This window comes from Boleophthalmus pectinirostris, unplaced genomic scaffold (genome assembly GCF_026225935.1).
Source record: "Boleophthalmus pectinirostris isolate CB_2022bp ecotype Guang Dong unplaced genomic scaffold, ASM2622593v1 HiC_scaffold_6, whole genome shotgun sequence".
In the NCBI taxonomy this organism is placed as follows: Eukaryota; Metazoa; Chordata; class Actinopteri; order Gobiiformes; family Gobiidae; genus Boleophthalmus; species Boleophthalmus pectinirostris.
Window position 1 is genome coordinate 38017132 of NW_026571447.1, and position 21766 is coordinate 38038897.

General features: G+C 39.1%; 1 protein-coding gene across 1 annotated transcript; it reads right to left on the bottom strand.

Annotated features, from left to right (window-relative positions):
• Positions 1-2953: 2953 nt before the first annotated feature.
• On the bottom strand, positions 2954-21001 carry LOC110172807 (uncharacterized). The gene is made up of 10 exons (XM_055164267.1): positions 20631-21001; positions 19531-19627; positions 18215-18367; positions 14451-14638; positions 14044-14180; positions 12615-12708; positions 9134-9475; positions 5456-5624; positions 4667-4794; positions 2954-3591 (listed from the first exon to the last, which is right to left on the bottom strand). The coding sequence occupies exons 1-10, from the start codon at positions 20931-20933 to the stop codon at positions 3280-3282; spliced, it is 1923 nt and encodes a 640-aa protein (XP_055020242.1). The 5' UTR covers positions 20934-21001; the 3' UTR covers positions 2954-3279.
• Positions 21002-21766: the final 765 nt, after the last annotated feature.

Below are 21766 nucleotides of genomic sequence, written 5' to 3' on the forward strand. Positions count from 1 at the left end.
AATCAGTCACGCATGTAGGATTGGACAGCATCATGTAGTCATTTTGGTACAAATGAAAAAAAATAATAATAATCTGCTGCTCATTAACATGATTCACAACTATCCAACTCCAGGAGGCGCTGACATTTTCACAGCTCTTTGTTTGTCGCTCCCATTGGACTCTGCAGTTTTCTAATGCACAGGTCAGCAGACTTGTTTCTTTTATTAAGTTGTTTTAGATAAATATTGACATTTAAAATGTGCAAATTATAGCATAATGATCCACGGGTCTCGTAAATTATTGCGGACACAAGCACAATAAGACTTCTTTCAACTAAATAGGCTTCTAGCAACAGGCCTTTGTCACCAGGACAATTAACAGGTACATTTGAGCACATTTCTTGTCATAATATCATCAGTATTAAAAACAGTAGACTTTTCCAGGACTAATGAATGCATAGACTGGTCCATTTAAAGACGCACCTTTCTCCACAGAGATGTTCTTGTTTTGCCTGGAATGGTCCACAATATGGCATTAATATATGGCATTATCTATTTTATCATTATTTATTTGCATGTATTCAGTTACGGTGTTTTTATTGCTCAGAAATACCTTGGAAAACTAGCGCCTCCGCTCAATTTAATTTCTCTCCAGCAACTAGGTCAGGAATCAGAATACACTAGATGGTCTGCAAGAGCCGCACAAGTTGTAGACCACATACCGGCCAATCAGCAAAGAGCTGTGAAGCCATGATGTTAAACTCGTTGCGCCTGTCTGGGTCCCTTTTGTGGTACAGCACAACAGTAAACAAAGCGGTCGAGATGGATGTAGATGAAGACGAAGACACGTTCTGTATTCGTAACGATTCCAGAGATCGAGGATTTATAGCCGGAACCAAGAAAATGTCTGGTGAATTTTATCAAGGGTAAACCTTGAGCAACTTTATTGCTCTTCTTTCTATGGAATTTGGGAAAAACTTAATATCCCAGTTAGTCCCGTTAGCCACGACCAAATAGCAGCAATTGATTAAAAAAAAAAAGTACCCACCTACTGTCAAGTGAACGTATCCTAAAGCTGTGAGGTCAGACGGTTTCCACAAAGTGAAACCGGCTGATGAATCGGGCTATTGGAAAACATGTATTCTCACTATGAGCACCTCTACACAGATCTGACCTGTACCTTGGCTATCACCTGCTTGTTTCCATGGACTAGGCTGGTCAAAAGTACAAAAAATCAGACACTAAAACTTTAGCGTCATGACAACACTACCATGGAGAGATAAAAGCTTAATGCCATGTAGTGGGACATTCAGAGCAAAGCAATAACATCTCCATGGTGAAAATCTAATGGCGTGCAACTTTAAAACACCTGAAGTCCATCTGAACCCTGTCCCTGTACCACATATTGAGAAACCCTGGACAGTTCATAGTAATCCATGTTTTAGGACTCCGTACGTGTAAGAACTGTGTTGTATTATTGCGGTTTCATTTAAAAGTGTTTGAAAATGTCACTGTGTGTTGCACTCGTGTTTGTCGGCAGCTCCGATTGACTCTTGTAATGCTAGAAAATGTGTTCATGGAAAATTGACTTCACTTGTTGGATTTTTGTTATTTAAATAAAATTTTGTTAAAAGACTTTGCAGTATATCATTTAGATTTTTTAAACAATGAATGCTCAGTAAAAAATAAAATCAGTTTTACTAGGTCGCCCCCTTCTGGACATATGAATCACACTGTAGTTCTAAGCAGTAGCGGCTGGTGGTATAATTTTTTGGGGGGGGCACAGGCGAAAATTATGACTATGTATTATAAATATACGTATTATATATATATAGGCCATATAGTATTATAACTAATACCAGAGACAGACAGTCATTTTGGCCATTACTGACTGAACTACATCCTCCTGGGACCCGAAGAAAAAAAGTGCATTGCAATATATATAGATATTTTTTTGTGATTTGCAGTGAACATTTTGTATGTAGAGCCATCAAAGCAAAACCCCGATCCCTCGCTCAACCTTGGTTATGAATTTAAAAAGTCAATGCCAAAGTGAAAGGCACCAACTGTTCACCAAGAAACACCTTCCACTGCAAAGAGACCAAGACATGATGTTGCTGTAAAACCACAAGAACAAGAAAATGCGAGCTCAGACGGTTTGTCTTCTGCACCTCTCGCTTAACAAACGGGATCCTGTTTTGTTGGTGCTTCATAGACAAAATGTTCTCTGCAAACTCGGGATGATTTCTTAGGTAGACAAATTTTTCCTTTTTGGTCCTTCCTATGGATCAATTCTGCCCATCAACTTCACCTTTCACTATTTTTCTATTCCACTGGGAAGGGAAACAGTTTGAACGGAGGTTTGCAGTCACACAGATCTCACTTATGGAGTTCACAAACTTCCAAAGCCCATTTCTCGAGCCGTTTTCCGCTGTTAGGACATCCAACAACTACACAACTATGATGTCCGAATCCCATAACTAAAATATGACAATATCAGAACCAGAAACAAAAGCGATATGGTTCAAAAGACTTGAAAAGTTCAGCTTTGTCAATAGACATATCACACAGGGAAATCAAACATGGTGGTCTGATGCTCACTTTTTCGGAAAATCCTTCCCAGTATGCCATTGCGTGATGACCGGAAGCCCAAAATTTGTGATGCATGTATTCAGTTGAACTTACTCAGAGATGTGGATTGACCTCTGAGTTGATAAAACAAAAGAGTCAACAGCGGAATGGTTTCTCCGTGAAGTGCTTTTGTAATTTCTGCAGTCCCTGAGTCCCAAACCTCTTCTTAAACACAGAGCACTGGTCTTTTTTGCCTTCAACTCCTTCGGCTGTTCTAAAGACTAACTTACTCACTGAGCTTTAGACAAGAGCAGTGCCTCCAGTTATCACTGAAGATTTGTAGACATGGTTGTACAATAAATGTTTTTTATTAGCATTAAATTACATCATATTTAAAGCCATAGTGTGCAACTGTCCAGACAATGTAACAAAATCCCTAAAAAGACCAGCAGGTGGCAGAAACTCACCTGAAAAGTTACAGAATATTTTGAAAATATTTGTACTAAACTTTTTTTTCACATTCGTATAAAAAACTTAAATATTTTCTCAAAACATCTACATAAACCAAAACATAATGCATTGTAAATATTGCAAAAGAAAACTGTCAAGTGGGCAAACCTTTTTTTAGTACATATTTTTGCTTCTTCAGTTCTGACAGGGTTCTTCTTCTTCTTCAGTAACAAAAATGTACATTCAATCACATTCAGTTGAGTTTTAGTCTGTCTTTTCTTATAGAATCCGCGCTCGTAGCTCTCTGACCCTGGGCGTTTCCTTTGTGAGTCCAACGTCGATGTTGTAGACCGTAGTTTGGATGAACGTGTAGAAGCCTGCCAGCGCTGGGTCATATGGGACACAGAAGACGTAGTGGGCTTTAAACAGAGCGTCAAAAGCAGCTAATGTGCTCTCTGCGGCGCACGGTAGAGCCGTCTGGTCGATAACAACGAAGAACTCTTCTATGTGCTTCTTTCTCTCCCCGACACAAAGCAGGAAGGGCTGTCTCTGCTCCACCGTCTCCAGGAACGTGGACACGCTTCTGCCTTTCTACAATTGAAACAAAAATTAATTAGAATTAAACAAGAATCTAATATCAGTATTCATTTGAAAAGGCTTTAGGGCAATTGAGGAAAGGGGGTTTATTTAGAGACTCCATGACAGGTTGGACAATTCATTTTACTAGAATTAACAATTTTTAAGCCATTTAAGTCATTTTTTTAGGTTACATATTTTACTTTCTGGTTGGAAATCATGATATCACGCTACCCACTTACAATAGGGTCATTCCACGTCAAATCCCCTCCGCTCGACCATCTGAATCCATTTGACTGAAAAAATTCTAGGAGGCTGCACACACTTTCCAACAGGAAAACTCCCAAATTTTAGCTCCCAACTCATTATAGTTTTGTCATTAAGAAATATTTTGTCAACTCTCCCCCGACCTGTTTTGAGCAGAGTTTTCCAAGGAGCTACTTTCCGATTGCTGTATCTAAAACACTATTTAAGGTCGGTCCTTAAAATTTTCAAGGGCTAATATTTGGCAAATGTACTTGTAGAATTTGGACTTTTACACATGTGCTTTTGGTTTATCACAGATTTCTGGGGGCTTGAATTTGCTTGAAAATTCCCCTCTTCAAATCTGAGGGCATCTTTGAAGGACTGTGCAAAGAGCAATTTCAAAGACAGAGGTTTGATATTGAACATACACCTTCCCACACATGCTGTGAACTTTATATTTTAAAACTGACCCGCAGTGATGAACGCTCTAGATATTGTTAAGTGTTAAAAATTTGAAAAATGTATTTAGTGCCATCTTTACCAGGTTATACCAAAAAAAAAGACAGCACCCACCAACATAAAATGTACTGTTTTAGATGTCTGTTTTTAACATATCCAAACTTCGTGATGGTGTTCTGCCTTATTTTTGCAAAATGAATTTTTGAAAATGTGGTGCCCACATACATGCATAGTATTCATGGACTATGAAGGCACTTTCAGAAGCCAAGATCATTTTTCTCTTGTGGCAATTTTGTCTCACAAGATTTTGTGGCACAAGATCTTGTCCCATTCCTATTGAGTACAACTACTTTATCCACCTCTCAGACGCATAAAGAAAACTCACTTTGACAAATCTAAAGAGGCGACTGGCCGCCTGAGCAGAGCTGATCTTGGCCATTTTCTGTGGTCCTCTCGGTGTTGGAGGAAGGAGGTGGAGAAGCAGAAGAAGAGATGTTACATCGCTGTCCCAGCCTTTAAAATCACAAAGAAGACAAGTTTAGATTTTAGAAAACACAGGTAATGTTTTCGCACTTTTAGTATAAGACTGAACAATTTGGAAATCAATTCAAATTGTGTTTTTTCTAACAAGCATTGTGTTTTATGTTCTAAAGGGCCCGTATTACGCTATTTTCTGATCCGTGTTAGATTGTTTCCTCATCACAAACAGACCCGAAGTTGTGTTTTGTTTCATTCACACGTTTACTTCAAAACTGTAATGTGTTATTTATGACTTGTTATTGTAATTTCAAAGTAATTTGTTACATTACAACTACATTTAAAATGTAAAACATTACACAACTGTTGCAGCACAGTTACTCTCACCAAAATAACTGTGAAGATGCTGAACCTTTGCGCTGTGTATGGACTGAACCAGGACTAAACCAGAAAAGAACCGAGGACTGAACCGGGACTGAACCAGAGCTGAACCAGGTCTAAACCAGGTCTAAACCAGGACTGAATGGAGGACTGAACCAGGAGGAATGAACCAGGAATGAACCAGGACAAAACCAGGACTTGGAATCTAGGACTGCCATTCAGAGAACAGTTCAGTTTCATAGTGTATTTTTAACGAGAATATGAGATTTTTTAATAAAAAAAAAAAAAAGAGAATATGAGAAATGACTTGACGTACATTGCTCACTTTCGGGGCTCGACTCCAGAGAGGACAGCAGCTCGCAGGTGTAGAGGTTTGGGATCTTTTGACATTCGGAAATCACTTTGGGCTTGAAGTGCAGAGGCCACTTGGAAATGAACTTTTCAGAAATCTCATCACCAAATAGCAGGGAGAAATCTTGTTCTATCTTTAAACACACAACACAGCACAAACATATGGTTAAATAACAGATAGTAGGGTTGGAAAAAGTATTGAAAATCGGATACTAATCAATACTGAAAAACATGATATAAGAGTATAAGAGCGCATAGACTAGTGTACACCCATGGACCACTATGGAACCTCCCTGGACCACTGAGGGATTACACAGATTTAAGACCACATGGGACCACTGTGGTAAAAAGGAGCTGAGTCAAAAGGCAAAGCTCTTGATTTATCGTCAATCTACTTTCCTAACCTCACCTATGGTCATGAGCTTTGGGAAATGACAAAAAGAACAAGATCACGGATACAAGCGGTCGAAATGAGTTTCCTCCGCAGGGTGGATGTGTGCTCCTTTAGAGACAAGGTGCGGAGCTCAGTCACACAGGAAGAGCTCGGAGTAGAGCCGCTGCTTCTCCATGTCGAGAGGAGCAGCTGAGGTGGCCTGGGAATCTGTTCTGGGTGCCTTCTGGGCGCCTCCCTGCAGAGGTGTTTGGAGCATGTCCTACTGGGAGGAGGCCCCGGGGAAGACCCAGAACACGATGGCTGGCCTAGGAACGCCTCAGGATCCCCCTGGAGGAGCTGGAGGAAGTGTGTGTGGAGAGGGAAGTCTGGGCCTCCCTGCTCAGACCGCTACCACCACGACCAGGCCCCAGGTAAAAAGAAGAAAATGAATGGAAGGATGGGAATATAAAAGAAAGTACTACCAATTAATGTTGAAAATCACATTCTATTTGAGTATACTGAACATGAAGCCTAGTCCTTATTATGGAAATCAAGCATTTTTGTATCGTGACAACACAAACAGTTACATTAGCGTTTTGATTAGGGGTGTGCAAAAATACTGAAATATCGGTATATTGTATTGTTTAATGTGATGATACAGTATCGATATCGTGGGCTGCTGTATTGATATATCACCAAGAGTATTTTTTGGTATCTTTTATAAATTATTTTGTTACAGAGCTACAGTTCTGTTTGTTCAGAGGAAGGAAACTCGTTTATGCGACACATTTGACATTTTCACTGTTTGATTAAAATGTTTGTCTTTCATGCGAACTGTGCACAAGAAGTGGTTTAACAAAGACTTTTAGTATCACAGGCACAGTTCAGCCTTTATTTTTTATTGAACTGTATCGAATTGTAAATATATCGTACTGAATTGAAAACTCACTGTATCGAGGTATGTATCATATCTGCAACTTCTTAATGATACCCAGCACTAGTTTCGATATTGCTCAATATGTAACTTTTGTGATGGACGGTTCTCCACCTGCTTGTCTCATGAAGATCGTTTTTGCCTGGAATGTTCCACAATATGGCATTAACCTAAACTTATCCATTTTGCGTTTATTCATTTATAGATGTTTTAATGCTTAAATTACCGTTGTTACAATACTAAAATTTCACACTGCCATTTTGATTCTAAGGAAAAGACACGACACTCAGTACAGATTCCAATACCATGATGATATTTAGAATAGAATAGTGATTTTCAGCATTAACTCATAGGACTTTCTTCCATAGTGGTCCATGGGTGTATACTAGTCTATGTGCCATTATACTTCATTCAGGAAAGGTTAATTTCTGTCCTCTCAATTCAACTTTTTTAGTATCGATACCTGTGAAAAATGATTACCGTATTTTTCGGACTATAAGTCACACTTTTTTTCATGGTTTGGGTGTTTCCTGCGACTTATACTCCGGTGCGACTTATATATTAAAATTATCAGACTGACAGCCACAAGAGGCTCTAGGCTCATGTGTCAGTATCTAGTACGACTATTACTCCTGTACCACTGTCACTTCACTCTCTACTGCGCATGTCTCCTAGAAAAAGAAAAAGCCGCTGTCTCACTGCAAATAGTGAAATATTCAGCTGAAAATGGTAATCGAGCAGCAGAAAGAAAGTTTGGAGTGAGAAACTTGTGACGGACTGGTAGAAAGCGGGGATGGAGAACACAGTTTCACAGAAACCGGGAGGGTGCACCATGAAACTTTCCTGGAAGTCACTGGATGAATCGACAAAGCCTGGACTTCAATGAAACCGAAACCATCCTGTCGGGATTCAGAAAGGCCTAAATAATTCTAACTGGAACCGATGCTGAGTCTGAAGACAACTACACAGAGGAGGAAGCGGCGCTCTGTTTACATCAGGGATCTATGTTTTACAACCGGAGGCTGCGCAGAAGTGACCCCAAGGATGAACAATTCAATGGATTTAGTGATTTGGAGTGAGATAGTGAGTTTGGTAAACTTATGTTATGTTGTTTAGGTTATAGTTATCTGAAGTAGGGATGGGCATGATTAGTCGATTAATCGATAATTGATCATTAAGAATTTCATCGATTACGTAAATTTTAATCGACAAACCGAATGCAGGTTACTGTGTGTAGCGTGACCAAACGGGGGTCTGTACAAGTAGCTCTCTGCACTCAGAAGGAGCGAGCAAACACAAACAGTCAGTCCGCCTGCAACGTACCGAGGTGCATATGCGTATTTAACGATGACTTGTACAAGAAATTCCACACTTTCCGTTCCGGTCGAGACAAGTGTGAGTCCATGTGCACAGTGAACAAAGTAGCACATATGTTTCGGTGTCCAGTGGGAAAAAGCTTTGCCAGGTGAGAGTAGCACAATATCGATGACGAGTCCCCACCTCCCACCCCCGAACGGTGTCCTGGTTTTGACAAACGTTAATATGGTCACACTAACCTGTATTCCTTTGAGTCATGTCTTTTAATCCAACAGAAGTTGACCGCATCAGCGACACAAGAGCTGTAGTTTTTACCTTCGCTTAGTTTATGCAAATTAGCGATGCAGTTTTAAGTTTCGTTTCTGTGAGAGTTGAGCAAAACTGAATTAAACACATTATAATAAACGGGCTGATGTGGCTCTAGAGTGGTTACAGTTCATTTGTCGTACAGTTGAATTTATTTATGCAGATTAGAAGTGCAGATAGTAATAATAATGATGATCATTTTAACATAAAAACGTTAATGATTAATCGATAATCGATCGTTAATTCTCTCGACGATCGATTAAGAAAATTTCATCGAATGCCAATCCCTAATCTGAAGTACTGTTCATATGTGACAACAGCCTGTTGTTCTCTATTCTGTTGTTATTACTATAACTTGCCTTTCAAGATGAAATGTCGGTTTCTGGTCTCTGATTTTATAAAATACAGTATATAAGTGTGACTTATATATATATATTTTTTTCTTCATTGCGCATTTTTTGGCTGGTGCGACTTATACTCCGGAGCAACTTATAGTCGGTAAAATACGGTATCTGTTTTCAATAATAGTTTTAGTATCGATAAGTGACCGATTTTCTATACTTTTGATTAGCTGAGGTTAAATACTTGGCCTAGTGGTGTTTCCCGCTTGACTCCAGAGCTTGACAGGTATTATGTTATTATGCTCCATGGAGATAAGAAGATGACAGACCTTCAACCAGTGAAGTTTCATAGTGCAGCTTTAACGTACTTACTAAACCAGGAGTATCCAGGAAACGAGGGAAAACGTCAAAAACACTTGAGACGTCTTCTCGATTGTGGACCAGGTTCTGTCTGTATTTAAAAGTGGCCCTCATCTTCTCTCGAACCACAGATTTGTCGACGGACTGGGAGAGGAGTGAGAGGGCCTGCGCGCACTCCTCTCCGTGGAGCTGATCTTCAGACACCAGGGGGAGCCGCAGAGTGGTGGGGCTGCACTGGAGCTGTACTGGCCGTGATTTTTTGAGTCTTGGTCTGTAGTCTGAAGATTTACGCTGGACAGTCTTGAGTCTCCACGCCAAATAGCCAGTGCTGCTGATGGGATCGTAGAAGTGCTCCTGTTTACACAACAGACTGGATTAGTGCAAAAATCACCACGTTCTAAAGGACTAAAAAAGGACATTCTAAAGGACTCTGAAGGAACTATGTCCAGATCCCTCGATTAAAGCTGCACCGACAGCACAGAACAGATTCAATTTGTCAACTGGACAAAAGTCGAATACGTTTCACAGCTCATCCAAGCTGCTTCTGCTTTTTCAGTTCTGGTCAAACTCAGGTGGACACTGTCTTACATCTGCCTGAAGGGGGAGCTAACTACACTGAAACTACTCTGAAACTAACACACATACTTGTTTACAGTTTCTATTGCACTGATACAAAAAAAAAAAAAAAAAGCTGGATCTGATATTTGCTTCAAAATATCGGTTCAACCAATATCCTGGTTCAATGTATAGATTGATGTGACAGGACTAGTTAATAGGGCCACAGTAGTTCAGTTGGTAAGAGCGTTTGTTGACTGATCAGAAGGTTTATGTTATTAGGTTCTTTTTTCAGACCAAGAGTTTGTTTTCATACTTGACAGTTTCAACTGCTCCCTGCACTCTTCCTCAGAGTCGCTGATTTAAACAGGTTTTGGGGCGGTCTTCTTACCGGTCGAGGCAGGATGACAGCGCCACCTGCAGTGCAACTTCCTCAGGACAATATCCCGGGTGTGTGAGAGTAAAAAAGCCCCTCGTCCCCATTTATAGTCCCGTGGGCACGTTTCCGTATTTCGATTGTTTCTTTAATGTAGTGACAATGTCACCACTCTGTCCCAGTGATGTTTGCTCTGTCCCAGTCCAGAATGTGCTTCTGTCTTTTACGCCGTTTTTTTACAAACGGCAACAATGGTGTTTCGCCTTCGCTGTTTCCTTCTCGCATTCTGTCCTGTGTTCCTTTTTTCGTGGACTGAACGCCCTCCCTGTTTCCCCGGTGTGTGATATGTGCATTTCCCCGACAAGCGGGGTATTTCATATATGACATTACATTTGTCCCCTAGTGTCTGTGTACACTGGTGCATGAATGGGTGTGAATGTGTGAGTGATTCGAAGTGGTGTGAAGGTGAAAAAGCACTGTATAAACATGTGACCATTTACCATTCATGTTATAGTATAGTTTCACCAGAAATATGAATTTCAGTTTGAATTTCTTTCTATAATTTCTTTCTATACTTCTATAGCTGTTCTCTGGGTTATGTAAGGCATAAATAAGAGATTTTGTTTTAAAGAAATAAAGTGCTATTGGTTATTGGCAGACACTTAAAGCTATAATATCAAAACAGCTCTCGGAACTGGAAAAGCTGCACTCTGTCCAATCTTCTCACCATGAGCATCATAATACAAGTTTTTTGTGATATTTTTTGTAAATATTATTTCTGACTTTTTCCTTATGTAGTGCTTTGACAGGGCTTTGGCTGATAATGTCATAAAAATAAAGTGCTTAATAACAGTTAACACTTAACGGTTTAGTTTGACTGAAGTTCCCTATATGTACTTCCCTATACATAGTTCCCTATACTGTATGTACTTCCTCTGTTTCTGTTGCTGCACCATAAAAATAGATTTTGTAGTTGGATATATTCTGCTGGTGCACTGTGTTAATGTGAGACTTTTGACAACACTGTATCACAGTATGTGGGTTATTTGTTTATTTATTTAATGAAATAAGGAGAGTGCACAATACACAAAAACCTTAACAGAAGAGCTACACTGTGACAGGTTGTAGCACTAGAGCTTATTTCCACCTCTAGTCCCTGGGCAGGTTGACGTTATAGTTCATATACATTTATATAATTATGCCTTATTTGACTTAATAAAGTTTGTCTAAATTTAAGTCTAAAATCAGACATACAAAGAGACTGTTTTTATAATGACTGGAGCCTCATAAAAATTCTGTATCCTCATTCACACCCAATTCTCTCTGCATCTTAAAACTCTCATTCTTTATCAAAATCTTCATTCAATTAATTCGCCCCAGGACATCACACTCTCTCCAGACACTCATCAGTCCACATTATGGGCGCAGGTTTGGTTCGAAAGGAGCCACTGTTTTGACAGACATGAAAATGTGCCGTAGTTTGTACATGTGCTCAGCTTTGTTGGTAACATGTTCCACTGACGGATGGCCACACATGAAAAGGCTGAGTTTCCAAATGCTGTCCTGCGTTTGGGGATCCTGCACTATTAGGGATGTAACTATATCCAAATCTCTTGGTACGATATTTTCATGATATACATCTCACAGTACAATGTTTATTGTGATATTTTGTGGAAGCTCAACAGGTAAAACTGTTAATATTTCCTCTTAAAATGCCTTGACAAGACTTAATCCAAAAAACTAAGACTTAAAAGTGCTTAGAACTATTATTTCTTCTTGTAGTCTGCGCTGAAATGGAGCAAAGGATCATGGTTGATGTAGTTCCCTCTGTCTTTTTTTAGCTGTTGTTGCACCATAACTCTTAATTTAAGCAAAGAGACTTGTAATTCAATATATTGTGATGGTCCACGATATTATTGTGGGAACTTTGACGATACGATATCGCGATATTTCGGTTATTGTTACATGCCTATGCACTATTGTTTATTACTAGGGGTCTAACGATATCAAAATCCCTCGATACGATATTTTGACGATGTGCATCTCACGGTATGATATTTAATACGATATTTTGTGGAAGCTTACGAAATTGTGAATATTCTACTTTTTCCATTTAAAAGCCTTGAACAACCTTTGGTACTGTTATAATAGGAAGAATTAAGATTTAAAAGTACTTAATAAGTTATTTCTTCATGTAATCTGCATTGACAACACCAAAGGATCACGGTCTATGTAGTTCCCTCTGGTTTTTAGCTCTTGCTGCACCATGGCAAGGCAAGGCAAGTTTATTTCTATTCATAATTCAATGCACTTAACAGCATAAGAAATACATTAAGATCACAAAGACAGACTTGGAAGCACTTGCAATTCGATATATTGTGATGGCCCACGATATTATTGTGAAAGTTTTGACGATATATCATGATATTTCAGTTATTGTTACATCCATAATCCTAAACTGTTATAATGTCTAAACACATCCCATTTTCAGAATAAAATCTCAGGGTTTTGTAAATAAAATGACAACACAGCCATAAATTAAAGATTCAGACTTTTACTCACAAATCCGTTTCTTGAGAAAGGATCTTGCAGATTTGGAAACAAAGCAACGATGCCCCTCGCAAACGCTGTCCGGATACATCTTGGTGGTTGTTTTCTGTAAAAAAAAAAAAATACAGTTTTGTTTTTCTTCTTTGCATTTAAGTGCATAGGACAGTTTAGACCAATTTCATTATGTTAAAATATAGTTAACAATCATCGTATTTCCAAATTGCATAAAACTATGAAAAATATTATAACTTCATAACTTTTTTAAACATGGGGCATGTGGATGAGTGATGTGTTTGGGGAGAAAGTTCCAGAGGGTGGAGGCAGCAGCAGTGAAGGCCCTGTCACCTCAGGGCCTTCACTGCTTCGCGCTCAGGATCTTATGTTTAGTCCTCATGGAGAGAGACAGGAGGTTGGCGTCTGCATGAAAATATAAGTGAAAACATGCACAGCACACTCAGATGGCAGATGTCCAAAAGCCTTTTTAATTTACTAATAATGTTTCGGTGGGATAGAAATTTATACTTTGGAAATATTTCTCTCAATCTGTCGTTGTGTAAATGAATGTGAGTTCTACCCGAGACCAGACCAGTCACAAACATGTAAATTCTCAGCAGACACAACCTTCCCTCCCCCACAGGAAACTGTTGTTCTACCCGTCCTCAAATGTAAGTTATTGGTTCTAAGTTAAATGTAAAGTAATGCAATGTTAAGGTTGATTAGCACAAGTCTCTGAAAAGTCGTTCTGCTTTGATATGAATGTAACTTGTATTTCTGTATAAATACTCAGAGCTCAGATGCTCTGGGGGGAGATGGAGATAAGGGGTGACTGGAGAGAGGATACTCAAGAGAGACTGCTGGTCTCTTGCCAGAGCAGGTCTTGACCCTAATTTCATGGGTTCTTTTGTAACGATAATACAGTAAAGTGTACCACCAACACCTGTGACAGTTCTGAAAATGGTTTGCAGCAGCAGCTGAAACATGTCAACAAGGTGAATACACTTTACTGTATTGTCTTTAAAAAAGAACCTAAGAAATTAACATACATAAGAAGATAAAATGAACATCTCTGGCTTAAGGCCTAGGCCCTCTCCATATCTGCTGTAACAAGAATAAACCTTTGTCTGTGTTTCAAAAACTCATCAGACTTCACAGATTGATTTATTATTTATATCAAGAGATGTATTAATATTTTCCACAACATAGGCAAAAAGGCTTTTTGCCAAAACTGTATTTACATCGGGTATTGGCCATGAGTGTGCTATGTATTTTTTCACCTTTATATTGCTAGTCCTTGCATTTGGTGTGTGTTTTCTGTTTCAGTGGCGTCAGTGTGAAAAAATGAAAACTATCGCTAGGCTACCCTTTGTAATTTGCCAACTGTGTCCTTTCAAACTGCAGTTATGATTAGATCTAATTAAAACTTGCTAATAAACAAACGTACCCGTAGGAATCGATCATGGCCGTGACCAGGATGTTCACCATCAGTCGACGTGTTCTGTCCGACAGCCTTTTGGTTTTGAAATACTCACGAAATATACTCGTCCCTTTTGGATGGGACTTCAGAGCACTTTGAACAGTCTGTGGGGAAACAATTACACAAAAATGATTAAATAGTTTCCCTTTATTGCCAAATATTAGATGAACTAGGGGTAGGGTTGTCAAAAGTATTGAAAATTAGGGCTGTGCCAAAAATCAAAAATCAACAGATCACAATCTCCACTTTGGTCGATCTTTTTTCTTGTCTGTGGTTGTAATTTTACCAAAACTGAACTGGTCAAGCCACTAACAAGCTTGCAGTATCAATTAGTATGTAGGCATCGATTCTTCTGTAAAGAATCGGTGTGTTACCTGTAGGGCTTCAGTGCGGTCCATGTCTGTGGGCGGCTCTTTTCTCTTTCTTGGGGAGGGTCGTGCGATGGCGGACTCATTAGACAAAAAGGACGTAACGTTTTCCAGCAGTGAAGGAGTCGGAGATGCGGGAGATTTTGAGCCATCGCAATCTTCAGCAGTGAAATCCAGGGTCATGGAGGGGTCATCTGCAACATCAAAATGTGAGTTTAAAGGATACAGGTTACGCCATTTTCTGATCTATGCCATAATGTTGCTTCCTCATCATAAAACATACCCACAGTGGTGTTTTGTTTCATTAGCACATGTTTAACACACAAACCCTGCGTGTTTAAATCTTCTCTCAATCTAAAAACACTCTGTTCCTTGTGATGTCCTATGATAATACAGGAAGTGCTCCACTGTGTTTTTAAACTCCATACACCTTCACTAGAATCATTTGACTGATTCCAGCCCTGGAATTGCCAATCTCTACAGAACTAAAGGTAAAAGGAGCTGTTAACGTGATATGATACACACCATGGTACAGTGCACTTTCAGTTCGATACGATATATTTCTAATTGATTCAATACAATTAAATTTAAAAAAAAAAGCTAAATCATGGCTGTGATTTCTTTGTGAAGTCTTTGTTAAGCCAGTTCTTGTGAAAAGTTCATCTGAAAAACACATTTTAATCACCAAAACAGTATGAAAGAATGAGAGCCTCACACATCAATTACTAGAGATGGGTGCGTTGGAGTAGAGGGAGCAGCCCAAGAACATGGAGAAAAATCCCGCACACCGCAAACAGGTTTGCCTGACGAAGGCCTAGTGCCGAAAAGTTGCACGGTTTGTCCTAATAAATTTCACAATTTGCAAGTAAGACGGTGTGCGGGATTTTTCTCCACAATCATCAAAACAGTGAAAATGTCAAATGTGTCGCATAAACGAGTTTCCTTCCTCTAAACCAGGCATGTCAAACTCAGGCCCGTGGGCTAAATTTGGCCCGCGATATAATTATAGTTGGCCCACAAAATCATATCAAACATGTATTAGAGCCACCCACTGGCTACAGATCGACTATAGAGATGTCATTTATTTAAAATGTTGTTATTATTTTATATTATGCTTGTTCCGGAGTCAATGTTTAAGCAAAACTATTATTAAACATTTATTTTAATAAGAAAAGGTTTAACATTACACATCTCCAAAGAAGAAAAAACATGCAGATGCTGTTAAATTTTTTTTATAAATATTATGTTTGGTCCACGACTTAGTCCCAGTTTTTAACTTTGGCCTCTGTGAATTTGAGTTTGACACCCCTGATCTAAACAAACAACAAAACTGTAGCTGTAACAAAATTATTTAATAAAATATACCAAAAAATACTCTTGGCGATATATCGATACAGCAGTCCACAATATCTACCATAATAACTACCACTTCATGACATCACAAGGTTGAACAGAGCATGTTGAGTTTTGGAGATGTAAACAGAATAATAAAGGGTTACACAAACGTGTATGAATGAAACAAAACACAACTCCAGGTCTGTTTTTGAGGAGGTAACAACATTCTAACGTGGCTTAAAGATACGTTGTGTAACTTTTCTGGTGCATGGTCACCAACATCTTTCCAGGGAGATTTTGCCCTGAATGTTCCACAGTATGACATTATACTTAATCTTCAGGTGTTACGTGCAAAGTTACAGATCTGTGGAGCGGCGAGCCCACTCAGAGTCAGAATGCAAGTTTTTAAGTCAATAAAAATGTTGCCACTGTTGTTATTGAGTAAATGTCAGATGGATTTTGCAGACAAAGCAACATCTCCATGAAGAAAAGCACATCAGAAAATTTACACAATGTGCCTTTAAAGCTCACAAGAGTCAATTCTGTGTAATAGGATTTTAAAAGAATTAAAAAGCATTTGTAACCATCAGGCATTAGACTTTCAGGTGTTACTTAGTTCATTTTAATGCATATACTTTTATTTTGAAATTTGTGCTTTTATTTTGGTACTTCACACCAGTCCATGGAACTGAAAGTGTGAAAAATAAGTGAGAGAAATGAGAATGCAAGTTGGCAAAAAAGAGGCAACAAAATGGACTCATAAAAACAGATCTGTGATAAATTCATGTATTTATTTTCATGTTAAAATAAGCCAACTTTTATGTGCAATTTGTTGTAACTGCTTTACTACAAGTTACTTAGCTCTCAATATAAATGCACTGGAATATGAAATTATTACAAGAGATCGCTGATCATATTTTTGTATTTTCTTTAGCAGTTTCACTCTGCATTCATAAGATAAAGTGAGGACAGTACAGTCATAGAATATCATGGCGCAGCAGAGTGGTGTAACTCAAATAATCAGAGTTTTATTTTAACACACTCTGACTAAAAAGAGGAGTCTTAAGTGGGACTACAACAGGTGAGCTGTTTTGTGCTGTTAAACAAGTCTCTCTCAACATTTTTTCTGTTAGTCACTCTCCTAAACTCCTAAACAGGACCATAAACGCTCGTACTGATCACAGGCTCCTGAAAATGTCTTGTGTTAAGTATGCATTAAACAAAGAGCTGTGTGTTCTGCAGTTTTAACACACGCCGCAGAGTCGTAGAACATCACGATGCACAGCGGAGTGTGTAAAAACTGCAGAACGCACAGCTCCTCCTTGTTTAATGCGCTTTATACCACAGCTACAAACTGAAATGTCTCACCTGTGAATCTCAAAAGCCTATTTCCTGTCTGTAAATGTCTCAAATATTAGTTATTTCAGTGTTTTAGATAGATAGATTAGATACCGTAGATAAGATAGATAAGATAGATAAGATGGTAAGTCCCCCTGAATTGTACCCTTTATGAAAGTTAGATAATCTATATGCCCATACAAGCAAACAAAACATGCATTATCTGGTCTCAAATACAGTGTGTGAAATTACTCCTGTGGAATAGTCCACAGTGAGACACACTGTCCCAGGAACTCCTGTGTTCTCAATAAATGTGCCAACTATTTCAAGATTTTATCTTACTTCAATGAAAGACATAGTTAAGACCTTCCTAAAAGTGATTCTGAATTATTTTTGAACAAATTGTGTAGCTTTTTAAGTTTCTTGTGTTGCACTGCTTACAAATTATGTTCTTGGCAAACAGGTAAGGAAATAATCGATCATTACAGATGCTCTAGGACATGGCGGACAAGTAAAAAATATTTAAAACAGCGAGCAAATGAGGATTATATTGATACTACATACTGAAAAAATGTGTGCCACTTCGGGAAGATTGCTAAAATTATGGTGGTCTCTCTACATTCACATTTCATTTTATTATGATATAGAATGCTGATTTTCTAACTCAATACATCACAGATTAAAGGCTGGAAAGAACGTTGAGAGAATGGGACGCTCGAGCTGGGACTTTCAAGCCAGGGGGACACTCGAGCCGGTATTCGACAAGATAGATAAAATAGATTAGATAGATAAGATAGACACCTTATTGATCCACCGGAATAAATTGAGACTACCAGTAGCTTTTAAATGAAGCTAGTCTAGAGCAGAGATATGTTATAGCATTAAACAACGAGGAACAGCGCGTTAAAGCTGCAGAACGCCCGGCTCCAAGTTATAAAATGCACTTATACCACAGCTACAAACTGAAATGTGTCACCTGTTCCCTGTTTGTAAATATATAAAAACCTCAGTTATTTCAGCGTTTTAAATTATACTAGTTACTACATTCAGCTCACAGTAGTTGAGCATACATACTGAGAGACCATCCTTAGACTGACCTGTTACGGGATACCGACAGTGAACGGATAACTGTTCCACCCCAGACTTCATCAGCTCATCAAAAACATCTTCATCCACTTCGGTGCCCGTCTCATCGGTCACACACAGTTTGTCCAAGTCCAGCCGCTCAGGCAAATGGAAAGTGTGTGTCACTGTGGGAAATAAAAACAACATGAACCTGATCATCTATTTTGTTTAATATTATATTATTTAAAAGCCTCCTTGTTTTAATGGAGATGTTATTGCGCTACACAGTATGACATGAAACAACTCTACCTTACATTTATTCAATTACAGGTGGTTTTATATCTTAAAAATTCCACCAAAAACAGATTGTTAAAAAGGCCATATATTTTTTGGTCTTCTGCATGGAGACCAATCCGAACTATGGCCTCCTTATGTGGTCCCATCTTGCAGGGCTGGGGCCTGGTATTGGGGTTCAGTGTTTTTCTGAACTGCGAGCAGAGACACTGCGAGGAGAGTGCTCTTGTTGTTGTGTTTTTTTAGATTCAGTACGAGGTTATTTTCATCTTTGGTACTGTATGCGTAATATAAAATATAAGTAGATGTTTTCTTTGTTTTGTTGTTTGCTATAAACTTTTCTTTACTGTGTTAAGGCCCGTTTTGGCCTAATTTGCGTGCGTCATGCGGAGGGGCAGCGAGACTCTTGCAACTCTAGCATCTCTTAAAGCTGCAGTAGAGTCAGAACAGCGGCTTAGTTTATTATGGCTGCATAACTAATGTAATATTATGTTTGTTACTGCCTTTTTATTCACTTCTATTATTGTTCATTGCCATGTTTAGAGTTTGTTTAATATATCCATGTGTTTTATTATGTATAGTGGTACAGTTATTTAATAAACATTTTTTATGGCTTGTTTTCCACAGAACCACACTTACACCATTTTCTGCTAATACTGGATACTCAATATTATTCTTCAAAACATCTGGCTGATCCTTCCAAGGGCACCCTGCAGCTGGTTAATACAGACAGCACCCCTTAGTACATTTTACACAGGCAGTCTCACTCAGAGTGGGGTCGCCTCTCCACAAACCTGACCTGTAACATCATCTGGTTTGGTCTCCATTAAGAGAAAAAGGTTTAATTCCACACTGTGAAACATTCCAGCAATAACATGTGGATAGGACAGTCACAATAACTTAATTTGATGCATGATATATCAATACAGAGATGATTAATGATTGACAAAAACATTGAAACTACTTAATGTCACTGACAAAATAACAATAAACTAGGATAATCCCAGTAAAGCATTTTAAAGTAGACAGTACTTAGACATAAATAAATGCCAACCTTCTTGAAGAAACGCAGAAAAGTTAAAGGTGCCGTCGACATCCGGCACTTGGACAAACTGTTTGACTCCTCGGCATTCCACTTTCACCAGCAAATTCTGCAAAAGTGAAGAGAAGTGAGTCAGGAGCGAATGTATCAGTGTCACAGTTTATTTTGGCACAAATAAAGAGGTTCTTCAGATTTGGTTTGTTTTTTGTACACTTATGCGCACAGACAGAAGAGCCGGTGATTCCATGGAGCTCAAGAGTGTATTTCATGATTTACATTGGAGAACTGGCAGCACAGGACTTAGTTGGGTCAAAACAAACCAATATTAGCCCAGGAGAGATGCTGGTGGATTTTCAAATTGGGGAAATCCTTGACTGGCAAATCCAGAATATCTTTCTGTGTTTTTTTGTACACGTAAATGATTTCTGGAATGCAGGCAGGAGCACACCTGGCCTTTCCAAACCAAGTCCCTCTGTCTGTCTCTGCCAAGCTGCTGTATTAATATTGGCAATGCAGTTCACTTATGCATAAATTATGGATTGTTAAGAGCCAGATGTAATATTGACAGATATTAAATTGTGAGCCAGACTCAAAGGCCCAGAGTCCGACTTATTTTGTTGTCATTTCCACAAACCAGGCTTCCTCTGAGTCTCACTGCACTTTTATCTCATTATTCCTGCCCTATTACTACGTCAAATGTTTTATTTTCCAATCAGCATAGCTTTATGTGAAAACTATACTCTAAAACATGTTCAAAACTTTTATAAACAATTGTGATGTGTGAGCCTATAATAGACCAACAACAATTGAATATTTAGGCTTATTATGAAAGGCCTATGCACATGGGTTTTGTTTTTCAATGGTGGCATCTTTATTTACAGCAAGTTTCTGCAAAAGACAGGACATGTTGTTCTTTATGTTATTTTCTTAAAGACTGCAGCCTTTACGATCTGATAAAACTGTCTGCACAAATTGTGATTTTTCCTCAACTGCAGAAATAGATCTGATGAAACGCGAAAAGCAAAACATTTCTTAAGTGGTTCCATTAAAGAAAAATGACAGGGCCCCTGTGATTCTCAAAGAACTGAGAAGGAGCTTCCTCACAGCCCCACCTGTAGAGCGTGATCCTCCTGTTTGACTCTCGGCTCCTCTGGCTCTTCTGGCTCCTGTGGCTCCTCTGGCTCCAATTTAATCCGTGGAGTGTGTGGAGGGTCCTGGTTCAGACCGGGACCAGGACTCTTTGAGGGGCTCAGTATCGAGTCCAGGAGCTCCTGTTTCCTCTGGTTCTCCTCTTTGGAGCGACACACTTCCTCCTCATACTCCGCTATCGTTCTTTCAAACAGCGCAAAGATCTCTTCAGCAGCCGCAGTCAGCCGCTCATTCACCAAAGCTCTCAGTGTTTGGCTTTTGGACATTTTAACAAACTGTTTTTAGCTTTAGCTCCGACCTAACCGCACACGAGGCTCGGCGGTCTGCTTCCTGCTTTGTGTGCAGCAGAGTAGACACGGTCAATGCATTACTGCCCCCACTGGTCAGGATGTTAAACTCCTAAAATGCTCATCACAGTGGATCCTCCTCAAACTTTATATTTTAACCAATATACTATGAGCTGTCCAGAGACCGGGGCCACAGAGTTACAGAGGGTAGACCAAGAGAAGGATCTAGGAGTGATATTTGACAAAGGCTTGACATTTAAAGAAGACATACACTCTCGTATACATAAGGCTATTAGTGTGATGGGAATCATCAGGTGTACCTACGCTTATCTTGATGTTGACACTTTCAAGCCTTTGTATACTGCATTAGTCAGGCCATATCTCGAATATGGAGCCGCAGTATGGAACCCAAAACTAAAGAACGACATTGAGACAATTGAAAGAGAGCAGAGGAGAGCAACCAAATAAGTACCACAACTACACAAACTGAGCTACGAACAATGTCTCCAGAGTCTTGATATCCCAACACTGAGATTTCACAGATTGAGGGGCGACATGGTAGAGACATACAAAATACTCAACAACATATATAATAGCTCATTGGCAAAATACTCCAGATTGCAGTCGACACCAAGACAAGAGGACACAGTTTGAAACTAGCGAAACCTAGAGCCTCCACTAGCCTCCGCTGTCACATTTTCAGCCATCATATTGTAAACGACTGGAATTTACTACCAGAAAACATTGTCTCTGCACCATCAGTCAGCTCCTTTAAAAACTGCATGGACAACTACTGGAAAAATCACCCATGG